This window comes from Haemorhous mexicanus, chromosome 1 (assembly GCF_027477595.1).
Source record: "Haemorhous mexicanus isolate bHaeMex1 chromosome 1, bHaeMex1.pri, whole genome shotgun sequence".
NCBI lineage: Eukaryota > Metazoa > Chordata > Aves > Passeriformes > Fringillidae > Haemorhous > Haemorhous mexicanus.
Genome location: NC_082341.1, coordinates 83145078 through 83171024, shown reverse-complemented (window position 1 = coordinate 83171024; position 25947 = coordinate 83145078). Strand labels below are relative to the sequence as shown.

At 46.1% G+C, this 25947-nt stretch overlaps 1 protein-coding gene across 1 annotated transcript; it reads right to left on the bottom strand.

Annotated features, from left to right (window-relative positions):
- Positions 1 to 333: 333 nt before the first annotated feature.
- On the bottom strand, positions 334 to 9920 carry LOC132331441 (serine/threonine-protein kinase SBK2-like). The gene is made up of 4 exons (XM_059854864.1): positions 9789 to 9920; positions 3714 to 3909; positions 2808 to 3010; positions 334 to 2551 (listed from the first exon to the last, which is right to left on the bottom strand). The coding sequence occupies exons 2-4, from the start codon at positions 3898 to 3900 to the stop codon at positions 1982 to 1984; spliced, it is 960 nt and encodes a 319-aa protein (XP_059710847.1). The 5' UTR covers positions 3901 to 3909; positions 9789 to 9920; the 3' UTR covers positions 334 to 1981.
- Between the last annotated feature and the right edge of the window lie 16027 nt (positions 9921 to 25947).

Sequence of the window (25947 nt, the reverse complement as noted above, 5' to 3'; positions counted from 1 at the left end):
AGTTATCTAGATCTCTTTGAGTAGCCTGGTTCCTCTTGCGACCACCCTATTCATGCTTGTGTCATCTGTGGGGTCTTACCTCCTCTGTACTTTCCTTAAAATCATGGTGGGAAATGTTAACCAGTTTTCATTTAACAACTGATCCCTGCAGAAACCAAAAAAAATAGAGCATTCCAAACAGACAATTATCTCTTCTGCCTATTGAGAGTTCTCAATCAACTTAATCTATATTTTATGGACTTTGCATCTTCTGAATCAATACAACATACCATAATTTCCTTTTTATCAATAGGTCATGCCTTACAAAAACTCTATACTATAACACTATGGATTTACTATATCAAACAAAACTTTATTATAAAATTGAATGTCTCATTCCAAAAAACCACATTCCTATTCCGTAATTCTCCATGAGCTAACATCTGTAACAAATGCTTTTTCCATCATTTTTCACTGAATACTTGCCAGCTACCTGGCCTTTAGATCCATTGCTCTTAAGGCTTCTCCACTTTAAATGCAGGAACCATGATGGCACCTTAACATTTCTCTGCTATTCCTATAGTAATTAAAGAGTAATTAAAGCCAAATCTCAGCAGGCTGGAGTTGAGCAGCATTTATTATGATTTCAAGTAATGAAAAATTCTCAGAGATGGAAGTAAGCAGAAGAAAACTGTATCTTGGACAGTGTGAGCATAATGATGTTTGGTAAGGTAGGCTGGGGAGTTGGAAGACTCAAGACATAAGTGATGGAGGGAGCAGGAACAGCACAAAATAGTAGTACAGAGGTGGTGTTGCTAAGAGAGGAATGAGCGAAACTTAGCTGCCCACCTGTTTACCAGGTGATGGGCAGTGTTAGTAGAGAAGTTAAGTAATGCTAAAATGTCAGTGGGTGAGAAGAAGCTGGAAAAAAAAGCTGCAGGTTGGGGAAGCAAAGAAGAAAGAGTGCATGTAGGAAAGGGTCTGACATGATAAAAAAGCTGAAACGCTAGAAAGTATAGGGCTGGGACACTGCATTTTTAGAAGTTATGAAGCCCCTGAGTGAAAAACAAGCTGTGAAGGTTTCCAGCAAAAAAACAGGTTAAGTGCAGGAAGGGATTATTACCAACAGCAAAATCCTGGGGATTGAAAAGAGGTAGAAAAGTAAAAATGGCTACTAACCCCTAACTCCCTCTTTGCTACTCCTTTTCAGGATTAAAATGAGCACCTAGGAGGTTATCAGGGCATTAGGAGAGGTGTGTGTCTAGGGAAGAGTTAAAGAAGTGATAGGAAAGGGGAAAAGAAAGGTCTTGTAGAGGAGTAGCCAGGCATCTAAAGGAGCATGAAGGACATTGTCTTAGGACCTGAAGGCAGTATAAGGGAGGGCATGAGATAACCTCAACACTGTGAACGTTCCCCAGCCATCATCCATGGCCACGTGCTGGGATCTCCCCAGCCCCTCCACCCCACCAGCCTGAAGCCACCCTCCGGGGGTCCTGGTGCAGGCACAGGCAGCGTTCAGAGATGGCCTCTGCCTTGGACAGCTTGATCTGAGACAGCTGCAAGTTCTGACATATGCTCCCTGCTTTCCAACAGCAAGTGGGTCCCAACAGGCATTTATTATGAGGGAAAACGAGCCACATACAGAAACACTAAAGTATATATTTTGCTCTATTTTGAGGCACGAAGGTGCTGCAGCCTAAATAACTCCCTGGAGTTCCAGTGGCTAGGAAACAAGCGGATGCTTCACACAGTCATTTCCAAGAGAAAGACGTCTTCAAGCCACAAGGAGGCGGCGCTGGGCAGCACTGAGTCCTGCGGTGAGGGCCATCCGCTGGGGAAGGAGCTTGGCTCTGCGGCAGCAGGGACAGTGCTGCAGAGAAGTTGCTCTCTGGGCCACCACGGCCTCTCACGCCCAGGCCACCATGGCGCCCAAACCCTGAAGCCCCTTGCAGGCTGCGACCCTCCTTCCCTCCTGCCGTGGGGAGCAGGCCCTAGGACTGCCCTAGGACTTCACGGCGGCCTCCTCACCGCGCTCCCCCTCCAGCCGCCAAGGGCAGCCGACGTAGCGCAGCACCCCGCTGACAGGGCCACGCTTGGCGGGATCCAGAGCCAGCAGGCTCCGCAGCATGCCGGCCGCCTCGGCCGTCAGGCGCTTCCAGTGCCGGGGCACGTCCTTTTCTAGGCCTGTCTCCTGCCACTGCATGAAGTCCTCAAAGAAAGGGTCCTCTGGCAGGCTCTGCTCCCAGGGGAAGTAGCCAGTCAGCAGGCAGAAAAGCAGCACCCCGAAGGCCCAGGCATCCATGCTGGTGTCAATGGGCACCCCCTGGGCATCAGCAGTGTTGCTCAGCTCAGGGGCGGTGTAGGGGATTACCCCGGCCACCAGCTTGAGCTTGGTACCCTTGGGCCTCGTGAGGCCGAAGTCAGTGAGTTTGACGAGCCGGCAGTCGGGATCAAAAAGCAGCACGTTCTCGGGCTTGATGTCGCGGTACACCAGCCCCCGGCTGTGGATGAACTCCAGCGCGCTCACGAGCTGCTTGGCACACTGCTTTGCGGCTGGCTCAGGGATCCCATCCTGGGCAGGGAGAGAGACAGGTGGGATGGCACACACGGAGCACCTCAGCAGCCCTGCCAGATGGGCTCTCACCTCAGTGCTCTGTGCTAGGAAAGACCTTTGTATTTCTCACCTTCCCAGCCCAAGGCTGCTTCAGTGCTCCAGACCCCAGATAGATCCACAGCCATTGCCTTTATGTCCCTCCCTCTGACCCAGCCAGCCTCCAGAGGGACCAAATGCTACAGCCCAGTCCCCATGGCCTTGTGGCAACACTCACACGGGGTTTGATGATAGAGATGAGGTCTTTGTGCAGCGCTGGTTCATAGAGGAAGCCATAGTACTGGCTGGACTCAATGGCAATTCCAAACATGCCGATGATGGCAGGGTGAGTGGCTAGGGACAGTGCAACACAATACTCATACAGGAAGGTGTGCAGCTTGGTACTGGCTTTGGGTAGCAGCTTGAGAGCCATAGGAGTCCCTGGGGATGGGAAGAGTGAGTTTGACTCCTCTGGAAGTCACACCAAGGCAAGACAGAGCAGCCACAGATCTAGGCAGTCACAGCCACAGGGAGGTCTCTATTCCAAAGCTTATGTGGGTATACCCTGTGGACACCAGGTCTGGGAACAGGAACTGCTGCAGGTGTGAGTTTTGAGCCATGGGCAGAGTAGGGACATTCAGGATAAATGGGCCCATCAGTCTGAGCTGGGACTACAGGGGAAGAGCAGTGTCAGGGCACTCATATGGCCAACCCAGGATGTTCATTCACACCCTCTGTCCATGGGCCTTAGGGCACCACTTCAGATCAGGCTTGGGGCTTCTTGACTGAGCCCTGTGGTGGGACTGCTGTTTCCATCTATAACACATGCATGTTGGTGCATATCTGTGAACTCTCTTGATCCTGGCTTGTGGATTAACTTCCCAGCTTGACCTTGGACCTTTCTTATCACTAGAATCTTGCCGGATGTTCTGGGCTGTGCCCTGGTATCACCTGGTCCCTGGCTGGATGTCACGGGATGGTCCCTAGGTGGGGAGGTCCCCATTCTGCTGGTCTCTCTGGGGATCTTCCGTGCCATGCCTGGTGTCTGTCCCTGATGTGCCACCAGCCCACCCCATGCCCCGTGCCCTGCTGAGTGGAGAGGGGACAAGGCACAGTAGTTCACAGGGCACAGTCAGTTCCTTACCTCTCTGCCTGTGGGTCACTAGCATCACATGGCCATACTTGCCCCTGCCCAGCTCCCGAACAACCTCATAGTGCTCAGCCACCTCGGCGCGCACCAGGCTCTGAGCGGTGATCTCCAGGAGCTCCTCCAGCTTGGTTGGTGCTGCTCTCTCTGGCACTGCTGCAGTCACAGCTGAGCTCTCGGCCATTGCTGAATGCTGCAGGAACACCACAGCCAGAGTCAGGAACATCACAGCACGCACAGAGAAAGTCAGATCAAACATGCAACACAAACCATGCCATGGCAGGGCATATTTCTGCCACTTGGAGCCTGAGCACTCTCTGCTAAAATTGAATTTGCACTTTTAAAAAGCATATCTCTGGGCAAAGCCCCTCATCATAGAAAAGGTCTCTGTATTGAAAGGAACCTCCTCCAGCCCCCTAATCCTTTTGCCTAATATTAGACAACAGGAAAAACATACCATAGTCACAGATTTTCAAGTGTGACCCAGTCATCTCCTTGCTCTACTTAGCCTACTGCAGCAAGACCTCATCTCTCTACTCAGAATTCCACCTCTTCTGCTTACTGGAGAAAGTCCTTGAGGCAGCAGATGAGACAGACCTGTCCCTTAGGCACAGGCACGTGACAAAAGGCAGAGTGCCCCGAGGAAGCCAAAGGGAGCTCAGTACCTCACATGCCTGATGACATTTCTGACCAAAAGTCATGCCTCTGTGCAGCCAAGTAACTTATACAGGAAGTAACCTAGAACATCAATGGCATTTTGAGCTCTAGCCAGCTGCTTCAGACCCATTTCAGAGAAGTGCTTTTTTCACTTTTCCCAGCCAGCTACAAGGCAGAATTTTAAGGGCTCTGTGGCAGCACTCTCTCCCTGTCTACCTCCCTGTGCTCTGAACAAGGCACTTTGGGCCTGGGAGTTACTCCTGGCCTTGGAGCAAGGTCACAGAACCAGAGTCACAGGATTGAAAATGCCAGAAGTTGCTTCTGGAGACCTTTTACTGCAACATCCTACTCAGAGGAGGGTTAGCTAGACCAGGTTGTCTGGTGCCCAGCCCAGTTTTAAATATCTACAAGGAAGGGGACTCCACAGCTGCTGTGGGTAACCTGTTTTAGTGTTCAATCACCTTTGTGGTAAAAAAGATTTTAACCTATGCTTACATAGAAATTCTGTCTCAGGCCCAATGCCATGCCTGGTGTCTGAGTGACTAGTTCTGTCACTCAGTATCATCTGATACTGTGATAGACCTGGTTGTGTATTTTTGCAGGTATTCATATGCATCGATCAGATGATCTCCTCAAGCCTGCTGTTCTTGAGGCTGATGAAGTCCCAGCTCTGTTAGCCTCTCCTCCTATGAGAGATACTCCCATATCTTAAATGTCTTCACAGTCTGGATTTGTTCCAGCATGCCCACATCTCTCTTCTGCAAAGGAACTCCACTGCTGCTAAATCCAGTCATTCTTCAAAATAAAGAAATTTGGGGAAAAAAAAGAATTATTTTAACCTGGGAAATCTACAACAAGGCTGGATTTCTACAGGAGCCAGGGACTATCTGTGGGAAAGTTCCTCTTCTCTTCCCTTCCCTCCCTCCTAGACTGCCTTTCTAAATCTTATCCAATTCAGAAGTGCCAAGTAATTGGCCCTACTTTTTTGCAAGAGTAGAGCAATAAAGCGAATGAGCCATCTTGGAAGAGCAGATCATCCAGAGGATATGGGTAGGGTTTCTTGAGGCCCAGCTGCAGTCACTCCAGAACAGTTTGCTGACTTTGGCCCTTGCTGCCCTTAGAGTCATTAACTACAAGAGAAAGTCCATACTTGAGAAAATAGCTGACATTGTCAGGTCTTTCTTTGAGATGCCACTGCGATTAGCTAGGAAGGTAAGTGGGGATCAAATTTGGGTCACTGCTGAGTAGAGTGTGCCTGGGTGCTCTGCACCTACTTGTGGTACTTTCTAAAGTGTCATTTTCCCTTTGCAGATTGACAAGCACTGAAGAGGAGGTCACCAGGGCCCTGGTCAAGATGCATTCACCATTTGGCTGTGCTGTACTGAAGGCAGCAGGCAGGGTCCTATTCAAACTTGTTCTTTCCTCCACTATCCTTTCTGTGCTTCATCCCTGCTAGAGCTCTTGTTTCCAGACTGCTGACTGTGAGAAACTGTAATTCCTCAAAAGAATCTCTAATTACAGCAGCAAAAAGCTCACATCCTTTACACCATCACGAGATACTTCTGAATCATCTGAGAAGGTGAGGGGGATCCAGCCTATATAGATACAATGTCTTAGTCCAGGTAATGTTATTCTGGTTCTTCAACCAAAACGATTAATATACTCTAGTGCAGAAAAGCACTTCATACATGTCAAAAGCCAAAGACAGTGTGATCCCTGTATAACAGAGACAGTGCTATGATAACAGAATCACAGAGGTGTTTAGGTTGGAAAGGACATCTTGAGATCATCTAATCCAAGTCACCTGCTCAAGCTGCAACAACTGAAGCAGATTGTCTAGGAAGGTGCTCAGACAGGTCTTCAATATCTCCATAGATGGAGACTCCCATCAATGATCACTCCTTAGAGGAGTCTGGCTCCCTTTTCTTCATTACCTCTCATCAGATATTTATATACACCAATAAGATCTCCTCTGAGCCTTCTCTTTTCAAAGCTGAAGAGTTCCAGCTGTTTCAGCCTCTTCTCCTATCAAAGACACTCTATTAAAAATGGCCTTGAGCATATGACATGTGAGATCCACTTTATTGTCTGACCTTCTACAGGGCCTTAACACAAACCAAATGACAAATAACACCTGGGGCATCTCTTTCAAAAAGTCATTCAGGCTTGATCCAAAGACAGTTGGTCAATTATAAATGCTGGTGTGAGCATTCCTGCTGTTAGGTATTCATATAGTAACCTAATTTGAATTTACCTAACCTGCTGCTGAAGTTTCTCAAATTGAGAAAAGAGGTTTCTAATACCTGTTAAATTTCTTCAGACTCTTGCAGGGTTTATACGCACTGTGGTCAGAGGTATGACCACAGGCTATGAGAACATATTTTCAATTAATTAGGTTGTGTAAAACTATCAGACTGAAGCTCAGGCTATGCATTTAACTGACGCTTTACTTAGGCTTCACAAAGCATCTGTCACGCTGTGATTCTGTAATGCTTGCTGTTAGTTGAACAACAGATGTGATGCTGCCACAAAATGTGGTCACATTTTGAATTGAGAATAGGCATCTCTGTGCTCTCTGATCAAGACAACTCTCAGTTTTCTTATTGGTTCAATGCCTTCCAATAACTTTCTGTCTACTTGCCAGACCAAGCTCTCAGATTGTCCAGCCCACTTGTTCAGCTCTCAGATCTTTTCATGGCTCTTTTCTAAAGCCTCATCATTTTTGTCCTCCCATCCCCCACATTAAAACCCCAACTGTCTTGGGGGGAATGCCTCCTGCCACACATTCAGCCAGAATTCCCCCCTGCCTCATGCTGTGGCCTCAAGATCTCTTTTTGCAGGAATGACACACAGGCTGTACTACCTTATACATCCATTATGACTCCAGAGTTTTTCCAAATTACTGGGGAATGTTGGGAAAAAAAAATAACTTCCTCTTCATGTCCCTTTATGAGTGCTGCCTACCTGGTTTCTACATGAATATTTTTGAACTGTGTTTAGTAAAGCACATTTTGCTCAAATGGATTCAGTGTACCAAGTAATTCAGGTCACTTCACCCATTGTTTTCACACTTCTGCTTCAGGGCTGTGTAAGGACCCCACCTGCAGGCACCTCCCACCAACCTCTAAATTGTTGGTTTGAAACAGTTCTCATCCCGGTATTGGTTCACATAGCAGCTGCCAGAAATGTCCCATTCACTGGTCATTTCCTGAAACTTTTCTGTACAAGTTCATCCCGGCATTGGTCTAAACCAAGAAACCACACATTTTTAATTAATTATTTTAAAGCCCAGTATATAGTGGAAAATGCCATATTTTACTGCTGTTCTCACCCTACACAACTGATTTTTTTCAGTCCTAACTCTGTTATAATACTTTTACTTTTGTCAATGACCTAGAAGAAAACACTGAAATCATCCAGAAAATATTTGCAAATGGCACAAAAAAGAGTTTGAGTAGACAATGTGTTGCTTGGTAAAACTAGTGCATACACATACACATACAAAAGCATTCCAAACTACCAAAGAAGTCAGGATTTTAGTCTGGCATTGGATGGGTGACAGGGAAAAGAAAAAAAAATAAGGAAAAAAAGTCATATTAATCAGACACATCTAGGTATCTAGGTTTTTCATGCTGCTTAATGGGCACTATGTAAATCCAGAAATGTAGATTTGGAATAGCCTCACTACCTTTGCAGGCCTTAAGACATTGGATGATACAGAACTGCAGTGGAAATAATCTACAGTGATATAGATACACATCTTTATGTTACAGGTACAAGTCTACGAGCATAACAGATCAAGGGTTACTGATGTTACAGATTCCACTTTTGCATTCACTCTGCTAAAGAGAATGCCTGAAAAGATTCAGATGTGGGAAACATCAGCAGTGAGAAGCAAACTAACATTTTCCAGAGGCTAAATTAAGAAAGTAAGCTTCACTGTAAACGAAACAAAACAAACAAGAAAAGAAAAAGTAGAGACAGCTGTTCAGTTTCACGTAGGCTGAGATGATTGTAACAAAAGAAGAGATCTGTTCTGAGGCAATGTGCCTCTTACAGTGAACTCCAGTTTCTGCAGAGGTTCCTACATACAGATGCAATGAGACAGTCTGAAATTTAATCTCCAAAAATCAGCTGAGTTAGGGAAGCTGTATTTCTGAAGAGCTGGCCACCTGTTAACAGCTTCTACACAATTGAGAATATCACACACAAGTGGAATTTGTATTTTCATAATAAAATTATTTTTCTGTTTGCTCTGCTTTGTATTCTGTTTTAGCAATTTTTTATGATGCTTCTTGAAATGTTAAAAATATATGGATATGAAGAAAGCCTGGGTAAATTTCCTGAACTCTTCTGGAGGCTGATAGATCAACAGAACCAGTTACTGGATGTTTTTTACCTTTTTAATGGTATTAGTGAGCCCACAGTTCAGCAAGCTACCTCTGGTGGCCCCAGTTTGACAGAAAAAGGACAAGAGAAAGTCATGACAATGGAAAGAGGGCTGAAAATTACAGGGGAAATTTCCAGGAGTGCTGTCTTTATAACTTATCAAATAGAGAGTGAAGAAGTTACTCTATGATCTGTATACACTTTTCTGAGTACTGGACTTTCACTAAAAAGGGCTCTCCCAGTTAGGCAAAAGCATTATAATAAAACCAATAGATGAAGCTGATGTGAGGCCATTTCAGACCTCCGCTGCGGTGCACATTCTGTGAAGAAGGATATTTGCCCCTAAAAATCTCATCAAACATTATGGAAGAATATCCTTCCATCTCCGTAACTTTTGGTTCAAGAATGGCATCTTTTTTTTTTTCCCTAAAGGGTCCACTCTGGTGCAAACCATGTTTAATACAACAAGGGATAAGAACAGATTATCGCAACGTTTGCTTGTGGCCTTATTGCTGGTAGATTTATGAGCTTCTTTCTAAAACTGGTGAGCAGGCTAGTGCTTAATCTCGCTGCAGAGAACGGTATGACTGTGCCGGTAGCAGAGCTGCGTACTGCTGTTCTGGGCAGAGACACCCAGCAGTCTCCCCGGAGAGCCCCGCAAGCCTCTCCGCAGCACGCAGCACACCACAGCTTCCGCACAGCAGCCTCCTCGGACAGAAACCGGCAGCAATCTCACTGGGACCAAGCCACATCACACCTTTCTCCCAACCAACCCGCCAGGACCGCCCTACCGAACACAAGTGGACACAAAGCGACCTTCCAGGGCAAAGCCACCAAGGAGCTCTCCATCAGCCCTCTGGGGGAAGTGGGTGCGCACCGCATTGTACCGCCACACCACGCTCGAGTCTCCAAAACCTGTTTGAGAGGGGTGGGTGCTCCTTCTACATGCCTATCCAGGGTCTTTCATCCTGCCACTGCTGTAACTTCCCTTCCCACTCTCCCTTCCGCCTATACTAAGCCTCTCACCTTCTCCAGCAGCGCAGGACAGGCAGCCAGCCGCGACTGCCTCGCTCCCCTCGCCGCAGCCGCCGGGCTCAGCCTGCGCCAGCAGCCGGAGGGGGCTGCCAGGAGCTACGGGGCTAAGCGTGACGCTCCGCCCCGTCCCCATGGCTCTGGGCCTGGGGGCATACTGCCTCCCTGCTGAAGGTGACCTCCGGGAGGGAAGAAAAGAGGGGGAAAGGGAGAAGGAAAGGACTATCCCACTACCCTCCTAATGGAGGGGGATGTGTTTCAGGAGTCGGGGTGGGATTTTTTCTGCTCTAGCCATTGCATTATAAACCCCCAGGGAGCCACTGGCAGACCCACCTTGTTCAGCCCTTTGCTCCCGCTTGGGCTCTCATTACAGCTGAAGGAGCAAAGCAGCTCCCTGGTCTGGAAAAAGGTCCTTGCTCCAGGGCTGTGCCAAGTAGGAGTGCGTTCCTGATGGCAGGGATCAGAACGACCATGGGCTGCCAGTGCTTCTACTTGGCTACCAAAGGTGCCCATGCCAGTGAGCATCAGAGACCAGGCACAAACCATGGCTGGCTCAAAACCCCTCTTGTGGCCCAGTGGGTCAGGGTCCTCACACACACCAATACTGCAAAGCATGGTGGTGAAGCTGAAATTATTAATGATTACTGTGATGACTTGTGAACATTTTACCTATTCCCAGTACCTGCCCCCAGAGCATACTCCTGTGCCAAGGTCTTCCTTCTTCCACTTGAGCATGGAGATGAAAACAGCTCCTGGGTGCATGGACACCATGCAGGCCCTGCATCTTAGCTCTTGAACACTGATTTTTTTTTTCCTCAAGGAAGTGCATCAGTTTGTGTATCTGTCAGCAGCGGTGACATTGGTGTGTCACAGCACTGGGTCCCCTGCTCCCTAGAGCCAGAGCCAAGATGGGCACTTGTAGTGATGAGCCTTGGCACTCCCTGGGGTCAGAGAACTGGGAGGAAGGCTGGGAGAGGTGAAAGACAGCCTAAGAGAAAAGAGCAGCCCCCAAAAACATAAATACTCTGGGTCTCCAGCACAGGACTGATCTCAGAAGGGAGAATAATTATGCCAAGGGCTTGTCACTTAGTGCTCTGCCCTCACAGAGGGGCAAAAAGGTGAGATGCACTGGACTGCTGGCACAGGCCTGTGAATAGCCAGTCTGCTACCACTCAGGGGTGGTGCAAATCAGAGGGCAAGAGGAGTAGCACAGTCAGGCTCCCAGCTGTCCCTGTGCTTCTGGATAAGAGGTGGGGAGTGAGATTGTATTGCTGATGACTAAAGGTCTTGTGCCATTCAAGATCTAAAGGTCCTGTGCCTTCACATGCTTTCTGAAAGGTGTGATTGGGAACAGCCTTCAATGTGCAAAGTCCCTACAGGCAGGAACATTACAGCTAGGGGTGATGGGAGTGTACCAAAGAAACCTATCCAATATCAATATCCAAGAACTGGGGATAAACAGTGTAGTGTAACCACTGCTCTCCAGGAACAGGGACCCTGTATAATCCAGTCTTCTGGTGGAAAGTGTGAGACTGTTGCCTCTACTTAAGAGACAAGTCAGAACTGAAAAATGTCCCCAGGGACTTACTATAATTTACAGTAACAACGCAGTGCTGGGAGAGCAGCCCAGGTTCCCTGACTCCCCCAGTCCCTCTCTCCTTCTCTCCAGTCACTATCTTAAATATGCTTCCAGATATAGGAACAAAATACAGTAGTCTTCCTTATTTTCCAGTTAATTTTTTGAGAGACAGAATCCCTACATTATCCATTCCTAGTGAGATGGGCACCTGCTGAGGGGTTTGGTTTAGGGGAGAGACCTCTTCCACAGCCTCACCTGGAGTGACAAGTAGCAATTTCACTGAGGGCTTGCTCCTGATCTGCCATTCAACTGCAGGGCTTGTCCTGCATTCCTCATTACCAGGGAATATGTCACGTACTGTGTATCACATGCATGTTTGAGAATCCCTGACCTCCACTCCCTGAGCACTGGGCACGGGACAGCTGTTGGAGGCCCCAGAGCTACTGTACTACCAATGAAGTCCACACTAGTGCATTTCAGGACCTCCGTAATTTAACACCTACACCTCTCTCACCCACACTGCACACATTTTGTTCAGCTGGCAAACAAGATGCTGGTCAAAGTCAACACTGAGAGAATATGGAAACATGATGTAAGCAATACTGCCTTAGTGTCTTGGAAAGTTTGGTCCCAGGCTGTGGAGAAGGTAGAGCTAGGAAGGATAGGGGGTTGTGCGGAAGGTGTTTTTTGAGGTCTTATTTTACTTCTCGTGATCCTGCTCTGGTTTTGTTAGCAATAAATTTAATGAATATCTCTCATTTAAGCATGTTTTGCCTGTGACAGTATTGGTGAGTGATCTCTCCTGGTCCTTATTTCAACCCATGAACCCTTCATTATACCCTTCATTATATTTTCTCTTCTCTGTCCAGCAGTGGAGGAGGAATGATAGAGGAGTTTTGGTGGGTGTCTGACATCCAGGGTCAACCCACTACAGTGACACACACAAGCATTGGTGATGGCCTATGATATGTAACAAATACTGTTTGAAAATGTGTCCTTTTTCTCCTCTAAATTAGAGTTGGTTCAGCATGATAAATATCCTGTCTCCTGCATGTTTGGCTCAGAATAGGCAATACATAGAAAAATAGTAGAGCATGAAAATTTCCAACAGCCAGACATGGCAGCCAGTGTCACAAAGTCATAGCAGCGGCAACTTCCTGAGGAGCAGCTGGACTAAAGCAACTACAGGAAAGGGACATAGTCAAGAAGGGCTCTCCTTTTCATTCTTCTTTCTCTCCCCTTATTGCTCATCCTCAGCATACACACAGCACGCTGTTTCGCTCGCATCAAAACTGCAGCAGCTCTTCAAGTACAGGCATACACAGCCCTAAAGGATCAGGTCTGATCTCCTAACAGAGAGTGCTCTGTTGTCAGATGATGCCAGATGTATGGTTGCAAATACTGCCCCTCCAAAGAGAAATCCACCATCTTCCAACAAGTGCTCTAAGAACCATGGAGGGAACTAGCTCTCTCAACACACTTTCAGCAGGACATTCAGTTTCTCAAGTGCTGACTTTAGTGTGAACCCTTTTTCACAATGTCCCTGACTAATGACTCTGATGATTTCCACAGCAGCTGAGTGAGGTCTGTACTCCCGCTTCAGGGTTACCCAGCCCCACACAGGTCTTCTTTACTTCCCATTCTATATTATCAGAGGCTCCAAAACCATTTAGGGGGAGGAAGATTTGATGCCATTTGGACCCAACAGAGCACTCTTTGAAGGTGTGGAGGCTTATCAGCAGGGGTATGTGTGAGAGAAAGTTGCTGAAATATGAATGTCAGGCTCCTTTACTTAAAGGGCCTAAAATGGCACTGCTCATTTAATATTGTAGTCTATGGCAATGTTCAGTTTGTCTCTGTATTTTCAAACACCACAAGCATTTACTCAGAACATCTGTGACAGCAGCTTTTCAGAGCAGTCACGATCCCTTCATTTCCAGTGCTAAATTTTGCTCAGCTTTTTCAGATCCAGTTCTGTGCCTGATGCTGGGGAGCCACTCTTTGACTTTCCCTATTGCCCTTCTGCTTCTTCTGTTAATAATTCTGTGAGCTGCCAACACTTTCCTCCCCCCAGCCTCAGCAGGCAGGCCAGTCTGCAGGGTACTACAAGGTGTGGGCTGCCTCCCAGGAGAGTTGGGGCCCTGCCCTCTCCCTGGCACAGGCAGGGTGCTCAGAGGAGTCCACCAGCTGCACAGACCATTTGTGCTCTGAGGTCATTCAGTGCTACCCCATCACTGAGGAATCTGCTGGCCGCCTTCCTGACAATGCAGTACAATGTCCCACCTCGCTTCCCAGCTAACACAACAGTCACACTGAGCCTGAGCCCTGCTCCCCAAAAGTGCTTCCCAGCTATGTTCCCCATCTTTGTCAAAGCCCCTCACACCTGAAACCTCTGGTCACCCACTGAACACCACACCTGCATCAAAGCACTCTGCTTGGTCCCACTCCAACCTACTCCCTTCACGTTGCTGGTAGGTGCATTGGGTGCAGAATGATTGCAAGAGGCAGTGCTAATCCAATGGAATCCATGAGCACTGCTCCCAGTGCCTCAGAGCAATGCTGGGGCAGTGCCCTTCCAGCCCAGCACAGGGACAGGGATCCACAATAGCTGTATTTTTAACCTTTTCCATCTCTCCCAGCCTGTCCTCCACTGCTTAAAATATAAAATATTCTGTAACCATGGTGTACATCAACCTTGTCCCTGAAACTTAATGGCTTATTTGTCACCACAGGTACAGGTAAGAACGGTTCAGGAGGCAACTCAGCTTGCAGCTCCCACCCTGGCCGGGTAAGGTGGTGCCACTGCAGGAGACTGAGTTGGCTAGGGGTCCAGATGGTTTAATGACAGAAATTGGGAAGGGAAGAGTTGTATTGAGGTCTTGCAGGAAAAAAAGGATAGACTTACAGAAGAAGAGTGGACTTGGGTGGTGGGGCATGTGAAACAACATGTTTTACTGGGAAAGTTTTCTTCTGTCAGGGCAGAAAGATGAGACAACTGCTCCTAAGCATCTGGGATCCAGGAGGCAAGGAAGAAGAGGCTGGCAGGACAAGGTCTCTCCAGCCAAGTCTTGTCCCAGTTTCCTACAAGGGGAGAGCAGGCAGGCCCAGGGACTTGTGTGCAAATGAGAGTCCAGATCACCAGGCAAGCAGGTCCAAGGTCCAGGTGAGAAGTTGATTTGTAGGTCAGTATCACTCCTGGTGGTGGCAGTCAGTGCCAGTCAAGTGATTGCTGGGCAGGTATGAGGTCAAGCCAGGAAGTCTGTTCAATTGCCAGGGTCAGATGAACACTGAATATGGTCATGCATAGCTGGGAAAGATAGAACACATTACAGCTCAGGCAGGGACGAAAAGCCCAGGGCTGAGGTGAAATGGGTTTCCTGGTCCCATGGGAAGATGTTGCGGTGGCAGATCCAGGAGAGGCTGGTCAGGGCCATCAAAACTTATCAGTACCCTTGAAGCAAGGCAAAATGATGGTTCCTGCCTACCTCTCAATTCTTTGGCAGCTTCTTGCCTGCCTCTAGCAATGGTCTGAAAGGCAAAGGCTCCCATTCCCTGAGGAAGGCTGACCCTACCTCATTTCTACATCTTCATCTGCACAGAGAAGAAGGCCAGCACCCTGCAAAACATCTTCCACCAATCAGCTCCTAGGGACCACTGCTGCTGGGACACTGTTCCCAGTGTTGCTATCTGTCTAATGTCAGGGCATTGCACTTGTCTCCTCTGGGGCTGTCCAAAAAATTGCAAGGAAGGGAGGCAGGGAGTTCAGTCACTCCCCTAGGTCATCCACGAAGCTGCTGAATGAAACCACTCCTAAGAGTAATACATGAGCTATGCTTAGAGGAAAAACTGACTGCTCTCTTGAGGTTTCTGTGGAGGGGAAGTGAAGGGGGAGGGCCTGATCTCTTCTTCCTAGGTTCCAGTGACAGGACAGTTCAAAGCTGTGCCAGTGTATGTTCAAACTGGGCATGAAGAAGATTTTCTTTACCAAGAGGATGGTAAACCACTGGAACAGGTTCCTAGAGAAGTGGCCACTGCCACCAAGCCTGTCAGTGTTTAAGAGGTATTTGGACGATGCCCTTAATAACATGCTTTAACTTTGACCTTTAAGTGGTCAGGCAGTTGGACTGGATAATCCTTCTGTCTTGTCTTGTCTTGTCTTGTCTTGTCTTGTCTTGTCTTGTCTTGTCTTGTCTTGTCTTGTCTTGTCTTGTCTTGTCTTGTCTTGTCTTGTCTTGTCTTGTCTTCTCTTCTCTTCTCTTCTCTTCTCTTCTCTTCTCTTCTCTTCTCTTCTCTTCTCTTCTCTTCTCTTCTCTTCTCTTCATCTTCTTCTCCACCCTGAGAAGTGTGCCATACTCTCTTTTTGCTTATTGTCCTTTACTCAGCTTTCATTTCATGAAAGGACTTTTCTCCAAACCTTTAGTTACTTCCTGTGCTTACTGAGACCCTCACAGAAACCGGCACGGCAGTGATGTGGGATTTCCCTCTAGAGGAGCCACACTGGATCTCTCTCACAAGACTATCACCGAGACCATTCTTCAGTCTTACCCTTTATAATAGACACCTGTCTCTTACTATGGATGGAAGTCAGACTCACCAGTAATTTTTCATAGCAAATGGGTTACACCAGCAATCCATCAGTGCTCAGTCACAGCGATACTAATGACAGACAGGGTATGCAGGTCTGCCAGCAGTTCGCAGTTTCACGTTTGAATTCCTTCAGGACTTTCAGGCAAATGTCATGCAGTCCAAGTGACTTATTAACATTCAAAGTATCTGTCTGGTCTTACTTCCAACTGAGTTGCTCCCTCTGACCAATCTACTACAAATATGGCATCGGGAGTGAAATTGTCCCTACCAAACTTTGCACTCCACTGCTGGAAGGTGGATTCTGTATCTACCTTCTTCTACAACTGTATCACTGTATGTAGCAGTACGTCTGACTTCCAGACAGACGCAAAAGAAAGCTTTAAAAATTCCTCAACTCCTTGGGATAAACATTTAAAGTCTGACATCTTGACAAATTCACATCTTGAGGTAAATACATCTTTGTCACTTTCCCAGGACCAGGGCTGCTGGCATGTCTCTTGCTACATCTGCAAGGTTACTGGGGGGAAGAGGTAAAAAATCAAGACTGGTTTGGAAAAATATAACAGTGAAAACTGGACCCAAATGGCACTAGGGGGTGATATTAAACTAAAGAAAAGCACATTAATTGAACAGATTCATTTAGCCACTTTGAAATCCGTTCCATAGAAGTGACCTGCTACATTCAAGAACTTCAAGACTTCATTCTTCTGAACCGGGGACCTTCTAGAGTCTGAGCCTCAGCTTCCCTTTTCACTGTGGACCAATGATCAATCTCTGGTGTAAGTTAACACTAAGTGAATACCTAGGTATATGAATAGCTGAGGACCTGGGACAACCAGGCAGACATACAGACAGACATACAGGTGATGCTTTGTGAAGGCTGACCTAGAACAGAGGCTAGACAGAGCTAAAGAATAAAGCAGGTATTTATTAGAAGGCCTCAGTGGATCCACCTTGGGCAGCACAAGAGCCCAGCCAGGGCTACCCCCAAAATGAACCCAAAAGGGTCACAAAATGGGCAACCAGTTATGAGGTTTCTCACTTTTATAAGTTCTTGTCCATTAGCATATTAGAGTTAATTGTCCAATTATAGCTTTAGGTTTTGAAGGCCGCCTTTTCTCTCTTCAGTCCACCATTGTTTATGCTCTTGGGCCTGAAATTTGGATCAGTTGTCCTTGGTGCCTGTGGATGCCATGGGACAGGGAGAGAGAAATGGCAAGCGTTTCTTACAGTGGCTTGTGAGAGATTTTAGGGAGTTGGAAAGATGTGATAACCTGTTGACTATAAACAACTTGCAGGTGCTGTTTTTCTACCTTGTTTTTCCATCTTGTTTTTCCGTTCCTCTCAAAGACAGTGCATGAGAAAGATGTTTCTGTTTGTTAGCCAATGGAATAGAATCTATCGTACCTCTCTATAAAAACCACGCAGTTCTTTTGAATAAAGTTCTTCTTCGCCTTTGCTACGATCCTGCCTCTTGCCTGTTCCTGCCCCAACCCCGGCGTGCGCGAGCAGCAGCTGCCAAGCTAGAAAAGGAATTGTTTTGTCTAGCTATTCTGTGAAGAGAGCTTACCATCCCTTAATATGAAGCTCAGAACTACACACTAAAGTAGTACAGAATCTGAAAAATATAAAAGCTAAAATCTAAGGCATCACAGGCAGAATCTAAAGAGGCAGAAAAATCTCCTTAACCTGGATGAAGACACATGGCAGGGGTAGGGATTTCAAGTTCAACATCCCTGCAACCACAATTCTTCTCCACAGAAACAAGGAGGCAGGACAGCTGTGGCTGACTTGAGGATGACTGTGACCTCTGCTATCTTGGGCTTGCCTTCTTATTATCCTACCCTCTAGGAGCTGTAGGATCTGTCAGTTGCTGTGGGCTCTGGAGATTTTTCGGGTTGTATAGCCCATCCAGGGAACTGCCTTCTGAGAGATGATCTGTGGACATGACACATGCTAGGTTACCCAGCTGAGCTTCATTCCTAGGGGAGCTCAGATACAGTTTAAGTCTTCCAAAGAGAGAGTTTAGGTCTTCCAAAGAGATTTCATCAGCCTCACTGATCACATGGAAACAGGCTTCTCTCAAGGGAGGCTGAGAGCCTTCCATCATCAGAGAGCTAGAGAGAGCCATTGGTGTGGACATGTTAGCAGGGATTGTTCCAGAGATGAAAGGAGCCCAAAAAAACAAAAGTGCTTTTGGTACCTTGAGTCATATGTTGTCCATTAATCCATAATAACTCCACCAACTAGAACACACTTGCTTCAACTTGCAGCGTATTTTGGCTCAAATTGTACTTATATTCCAAAGCAGAAAAGTTCAGAATCATTCCAATAAAATTATGTGTAGTATGAAGATAAGCTAGACCTAGCATAGCAAAAAAACCACAACCCATAAAAACAAAATCAAACAAAATTAACCAACCAAAAAAACCCCACAACCAAAGCAAATTAGTAAGACCTGGAATTCACTGTTAATTTCTCAAAGGTTCTTATTTCCTGGACAATTCTAAAGACATGTTTTCAAAAACTGGGGGGAGGTCCAGGGGTGGTGGGAGAGCAGGGAGGGGAGCAGGAGGGCAGCGTCCTCAGACTTTCTAAAACCACAGATGTCAGTAATTCCTGGAGGAGCCCAGAGTACCTAGAGTGACCGTGTATCATTGCCCAACCATGCAGTTTCCTGAGATGCTGCTGCACCACTGCGCACATTCAGTTCAGTACCAGCTCACTTCTACTGTAAAGATTCATAGCACAGCTGAGCTAGCAGAGATCTCAGGCTTGTACTACAGGACACTTGTCTTCCCATGTGGGCACATCTATATAAATTCATTTAAGGCATCACTATCAGCATCAGTCTTCTGTTCAGATGAAATTCAAAGTGATTTTCTGCACAGCCCCTTATTTAGATTTGTGACCATGGCCAGCTGCCAGTGACAAGACAAGACAAGAAGTAGATAATTTGCTTCATTAGGAAAGACACAGATCAAAGCCTCTTCTATAACAACCACATAAACCGCTTAAAAGCCATCTTTTGGTGTTCCTGCACTATACTCTGCTATTTCTTCAGAGGAGGAAATGTCTGGGGCATTTGTGATGATCTGGCTGTTCCATGAGAGTGCTGCCTGTGTAATGTTGTCCAGTGGCTCTCCACCACAGCTTGGAAAGATGAACACTCACCAGCTAATGAGTTATTTTATTTCAGTGATCTCATGTTTAAAGCATCATTTCCTTAGTCTTAGGCTCTCCCACGGGGTCAGTAAATTCCACATTCAAAGAAGATTTTAATTCCTTGGTGAGTGACAAGCTGGAATGGCAATTTGAGCCCTAATCCCTCTTTTGAGTGGTGAATGAAGCATCTTGTCATTAGTATATCAGACAGATGCTATCAGAGATATCATGGGAATAGCAAACACCATCAATCTGAGCCAGCTGGAAAGCAATAAGGCTTGGAATGGTACCTTCTCCACCCCATCAGCCTGCAGGGAACTGCCAAGCCCTCCCCACCACCCTCTTACTGGTATAACATAAACCAATAGAGACATCTTTCTTTTCCTTTCTCTTCCAGCTCTTTTCCTGATTTCAGACTCACCATTCCCTAATTTACATGGGGGAAAGAAATAATTAATCATTCCTCCTTATTAATTTCTGATTTACCTCTTGCTTTGAATTGCTTACCTAGACTTTCTACCAAAATATCCTGACACGTTTCTCTTCAGCCCCCTTTGCATGTACCACCTGGCATCAGCCCAGCAGCAAAAGTACATTTGGAGAGTCAATGAAACTAGGGCTCAGCAAGGGAAAGGGGTGGGTGAGAAGAATCCCAGGTGGCAATTTTTCCCCAAGAAGATTTTGTCTTACTGAGGAGTAACTTCCATCATCTCAAAATTTTGCTTTCTGGCATTATCTTGGGTTGAGCAATTCCTGGGAATTTAACTTTGAACTTTGGCATACGTTCTACAAATCACCCAGCAACAGCCATGAAGCAACAGAGGGCCACCTGTCTCCTACAGTGCCATTGCTCACAGTGTGATGGGGAAGGGCTTAGTGACAGCAAGAAGTGTTTATCTCCTCAAATCTCTTGGGCACCCAGCAATAGAAATGTGCCCTGCTTTGCCTCTCCAGTGCTGACTCACTGCCTCTCCTTTGAAGCAGATCTCCCTTTATCTCTCTCCAAAGGGAGACTCTACCTCTACCTAGTACTGCTGAATTTTTGCTCCTCTTTAATGGAGACATCTCTGCTAACATTATATAGTGTTCAGTCAAGGCTGATTCCTGGTTCATTAAGTCAGGAAAGTGGAGCAGAGGCATGCGATACCTATGACTTTCAGGAGACACCATCACTGCCAGTGATTTTCCCCACCTGAGCACACCACATCTGCATTTCCTACCTAACCTCTCCCTTTTTTCTTTTTTATTTTCTTTTCTGTACCACCTTTTATTTGACTAATTTCCATCTGGCTGTCCTCACAGAGACTTATTCAACAGATTCTTAGTAAAGAAAACCAACACAGGTAGGATGAACACGGACTAGCGATCTTCAAGGGTCAGTCTCAGGTCTCCTTTTCTCCTCTTTACTCAGTGTCACTTTTGCTTTGAGCTGAAGTTCTGGAACACTCTACTTTTGCCACAACTCTAATTTTAAACAGCCAACACCACTCTCTGCTCTCTTCAGTGCCTACCTCCCACACTTTTCCTTTTCACAGCCAACCATGCTCTCCCTCCTCTACCCACCAGATAACTCTTCATTTTTTGTCTGTTCCAGCTTGGTCAGACTCCTCCTGCTTCCTTCTTCCCAGGCCTGCTGGAAAGATCCTAAAACTCTTTTTGTTCTGTGATCTCTGCTGCTCCACAAGGAGTCACTGAAGTCACTTAGGTAGCCGTAGGTAGCTGCTCACAATATTTAATCTGCAAAAAGTGACAAATGTGTGAGAGTGAGATGTTATGCAGACAGATGGTTAGGCCTGTGCCTCAGCAGTGTTTTGCAGAGGCAAAAAAGACAGAACTTCGTGCCCTCTAGCCCTGCTGCCAGTCACTGCAGTACAAGCCCAGTCTCACTTTGCTACGAATAATGATTCCAAGCTGATATAATCTGCTAAGATTGTTTAAGCAAAGCAGCCATCTGATGAGGCTATGCAGCTTTAGCCCAGCTCGGGCTGTGAGCAGAACAAGTTCATGGTTTTTTGCAACAGCCTTGAGGCAGCCAGGCACAGCAGTGCTACCCTCTGCCTTGGTGTTACATAGCAAAGAGACATCAGCAAAGGGTGGGCTGGAAAGGAGCAGCAACAAATAATGTTGCTACAGGACATTGTTACTCCCATTTTTGCAGCTCAGAGGGATTTTAATGATGTGATTTCACAGTTATATCGGCAAAGAAAGTTCCACCATTTTATTTATTTAGTTTTCCTAACACAATTTGTTATATGCTACTATAAAGAGAGAACATTTCTTCTGGTTATCACATCTGAAAGCACAGGTGTGATATACAGCCTGTACACATCAGGAGCACCCCTGAGCAGGAGGCCACCTCTAATTTTACCTTGCCTGTGGAGCCAGAAGTTGGTTCCACCTGTATTAGATAACACACATGAGTGAGTCTGTCCCTTTAATTTTCACCCAGGGTATATCTGTCTCAGAAAGAAAAATTCTGAGTGATTTTGGAGCTAAACCAGCTGGGTGAGGAAAACAGGGGAAAGGCAGGACAATAACAAGCTCTCTGTCTATTCAAGCCATCCAACAGGATCAACTTACCTTGCACTGCTAACCTACCCTGAGCTGCTACCTACCCCACTGCTGTCCTACTGACAGGGAGAGCTTTCTCAGCTCACCACTCTCCAAAGCAGCATCACAGAGCACTGCAAACTACAGTTCTTGCAAATATATACAACAGGCAAGCTTATCCCTTTCCCCTGAATCTCTTTCTTCTTGCAAACACCCATGCCTAAAAATTACTTTCTGTTTTTTGCTCAAAGGAGTCAGAGGAAAAAGATAAGTTTTTGCTTTACTGAAGGACATAGGTTTTTTACTTTGGCTTAGCCACCCATCTAAAGTTTCTTAGCAATTTCCTTAATTTTCTAAGGATTCTGAGGGAAAAAAAAAGAACTTTAAAGAAATCATCAACAATCTATAAGCTCAACACCTGGAAGTAAAACTGAACAGTTTATTAGTGCAGTTGGAATAACTTGCAATCCCCCTAACAAATAACATTAGCATAGCTTTGCTGAAGTTCTGGGCAAACTACCAGCCCAGATGTGAAATTTCTTCACAAGCTCTTAATACAGCAGTGGCAAGAAAGGAAGGAAAGGAAATAATTGCCACAGGTGTCACCATCTGCTCCACTGATGGTCTGAAAGGGGAACTTTGTTTTGGATCTTCATTAGCCCATTCCACTCATCACTTTCTAAAATTTAGCATTCTGTTATTCACTGGGCTTTGATAAACTTCAGTGCCAAACATTAGAAACCAGAAAATAAGTGAAGTACGCTGGAGGTTTCTGAAGGTATAAAGAGGAAATAGGTACCAAATTCCCGTTGCTCTTCCAATGGGAGCTCTGACTAAAGTGCTTTAAGTGGGTCTACCTTTATTTTTTTTACCTCAAATAAAATGAAACTAGATTGTTTTGTGTCCCTGTGACAAAACAACCTACCTCAAAAAATTGTGTCTTCAGTGCACCTTTCCAGAGCCTAAGCTGCCACTCCTGGTCTGTGGCAAAACACATTGAAATCTCATTAGTTAGAGGCAGGGAGTCCAGTTTGATCACAACCAGTCCTAAACAGCAAACTTAGTATGCCTGAGAATGTGGCCAAAATGAGTTACAACAAGGCATTGAGATGGACTGGACCTGAATCTATTGGTGTAGTCATCCCTATCACATCTTCCATCAATTCTCCAAATTCCGTCAAGTTCAAATTCTGGTCAGGCTTCTAGCCCTGAAGCCTCACTAATCCAGCATAGCAATCATTCAGCTCCTTCCCTAGGGCCTGCTTGGAAGAAAAAATAAGACAAAAAAGCCCTTTCAAGACCCAGCAGCAGAGTTCCTTGGAGTCAGAGTTTGCAGCTGAGGAAAAACTGCTCCCCACATTCGTGCAGTTGGTGCTGTACAGAGAGACACATATTTAAAGCAAGTGCACAGTCTCTTGTAATGTACCATAAATCATAGATGCCCTCCTGCCTGCAGGCCAGAAGGTGGAGGGCATTTTTTTATACTGACTGAGTGCACATTATTTTATGGGAATATTGGCACTGCTATGTATGTATGTCCAGGGGAGGAGGGAAGGGGGTGGGTTGAGGGGAGCAGGAGTGCTTTCCTTTGTCTTTGCTGAATATGGCCTCCACACTAAAAGCACATTCCAATTTAGGAGTCAAAGAAGCTGAGAAAAATTAACAAGATGAAACAGTGGCTATCTGGTTTAGGCACCACAGTAAAAAAAAAAAAAAAAAAACCCAACAAAAAAAAAAAAACACAAAACAAATGTGAGCTTGACAAAGAGCAATGCAGAAAAAGGAACAGAGTTGAAGAGGCATTTTGTGGATTAAAAACTGTTGTCATAAATATTTAACTGAAACCCATAAAAAAGCTCCCATTCAGCATCTAAGTAAGCAAATTGGAGTAGAAGTTAAGCCAGTGTAATATTAAACTGATTAAAGATAACAGATGCTACCAAAATGCTTGGGCCAGTATTGAGTTTTCTGAGTCTTTCATCTTAGACAGCGTATTTTACAGAACCACAAAATCACTGCTAAGGTTGGAAGAGACCACAGTGGGTCATCTGGTCCAACCTCCTTGCTCAAGCAGAGTCATCCTGGATGCACAGGATTGCATCCAGGCAGTCCTGGAATACCTTCAGTGAGGGAGACTCCGCAGCCACTCTGGGCAATCTGCTCCAGTCCATGGTTGCCGGCACACTAAGGAAGTTCTTCCCCATATTCAGGTGGAACTTCCCGTACATCACTTTCTGCCCATTGCCTCTTCTCCTATTGCTTGGCACCACCAAGAAAAGTCTGAGTCTGTCCTCTTGACTCCTTCCCTGTAGATACTTACAGACATTGATGAGGTCCCCTCTCTGTCATCTCTTCTTGAGGCTGAACAGGCCCACCTGTCCCAGCCTCTCCTTGTAAGAGAGATGTTCCAGTCCCCTCTTCAACTTTGTTGCCCTCCGCTGGACCTGCTCAGGGAGCTTCATGTCTCTCTTGTACACAGGAGTCCAGAACTGGACACAGCATTCCAGATGTGGCCTCACCAGAACTGAATAGAAGAGCAGCATAACCTCCCTTGATCTGCTGGCAATGACCTTTTCAAATGCACTTGTTTCTGTTTTATTCCTATAAAAACAAATATATAATAAAATGTAACACCTGTCCTATAGCAAGAGACTTTGAATTCTCCAAGGAAAATGAATTTTTGCCAAATATTCTTCAGTTCTACAGTCTTTCCCCATCTCAGGGAAAATTTGGCAACATTTAGCCCTATTTTCTAAGACTTCTGTTCATTCACATAAAAAACCAAGCTGGACAGGTTTGCCAACCAAGACATTACCTTCAGAGAAACCAAGGCTCTTTTATTTAAAATCCGCATGAGAAAATCGTTGTGGAGAGTTCAGTTTCATCATCTCTCTCTGTTCTCATAGCAACCCTGATAAACTGGGCATGAATCCAGAGCTGGGAATTGAATTTACACTTTACAGATTACCTGAACCACAAGCCTACATTGCTTCCTTCCAGGCAGGTTTGTGCATTGTTATGTTCCCATTCACTAGAGCTGGGCAGGCACACACCTCAGGTGTGCCCGTGCCAGGGCATGGAGGTGTCTGCAGTTCTCTCCTGGGAAATTGTTCCTCTTCTCCCTGCTGAGAACAGAACCACGCCAGGACTGGCAGGAAGCTCAGAAGTCACTGTCTGGCCCTTCCCTCTGTCTATAAATCACTGGGAGTCTGCACAGATTGAGCACAAGGGCAGGATCAGGGGAGGCATCATGGAACTTCTCCAGTGTGGAGGGACTGTTTCTTCCAGCATGGCTGATGGCAACAATGCCCTGAAGACCTGAAGAGGTTTTCCCTGCACTGGCTGGACCCAGTAAGAACTGAAGGCTCATCTCTCTGAAAATCACTGAGCAAGGAGATGGAAACACAATGTGTAGTGTCCAAACCACAAAGCAATAATCACTGACCAAAGGCATGAACCAAGGAGAAAAGGAAGAGTTTGCATTTTTGCCTCAGAGGTCGGCACAAAATATTTTTAAAAGATAGGGGATTTTCTTTAATATCAACCAGTGTGCTGCAGAGAGAACTACTTTCTCATGGGACATACTGAGTGCATTGCAGGAAGGAAGGAGTGATGTGAAGAATGGGGTAGAAATGGAGGGGTGGCTGAAGCACTGCTGGGAATCTGGGACCTGAGGAGGGACCCACCTGGTGGGAAACTCCGAAGAGACATGGTGGAGTTCAGAAACACATGCAGCTACAACTCCACCACAGCCTACTTAGGCCTCCAGCTAGGAAAGAGCCAGAGGGAATGTGACTTCCTGAAGAAGCTCTCAGGCATGGCTGGCAGCAGCAAACTCGAAGAGAAAAAATGTTGTGGGGCAATGGAAACCATGGAGGGGCTGCAACTAGAAAGGCAATATTCCTTGAAAGGTCCCCAGGCTCTCACATATTTATTTTCCCCTGAGGGGAAATGAGCAATGTTCAGTACAATATTTTAGCCACATCTATTCCCTCAGCACCACAAATACAGGCAAGACCTCACCAAGTGGTTTTTGGGAATTACACTGTGAGGGTCCAAAGGAGCTGAAACAGGGTAATGTTCCCCCAGTCACTAGGAATGGGCTGTACCTTACCAATAACAACACCCAATTAAATCACAGCAGAGAGAAACCTCTGATAAAAGAACAATTTGTGGAGGTGAGAGGTAACATTATAGCTTTCAGCATTTCAAAAGCCATTTTAAGACCCTACTTAAAGGTAAGTGCAAATAAGTAGAGCTATTGCAGAAGAG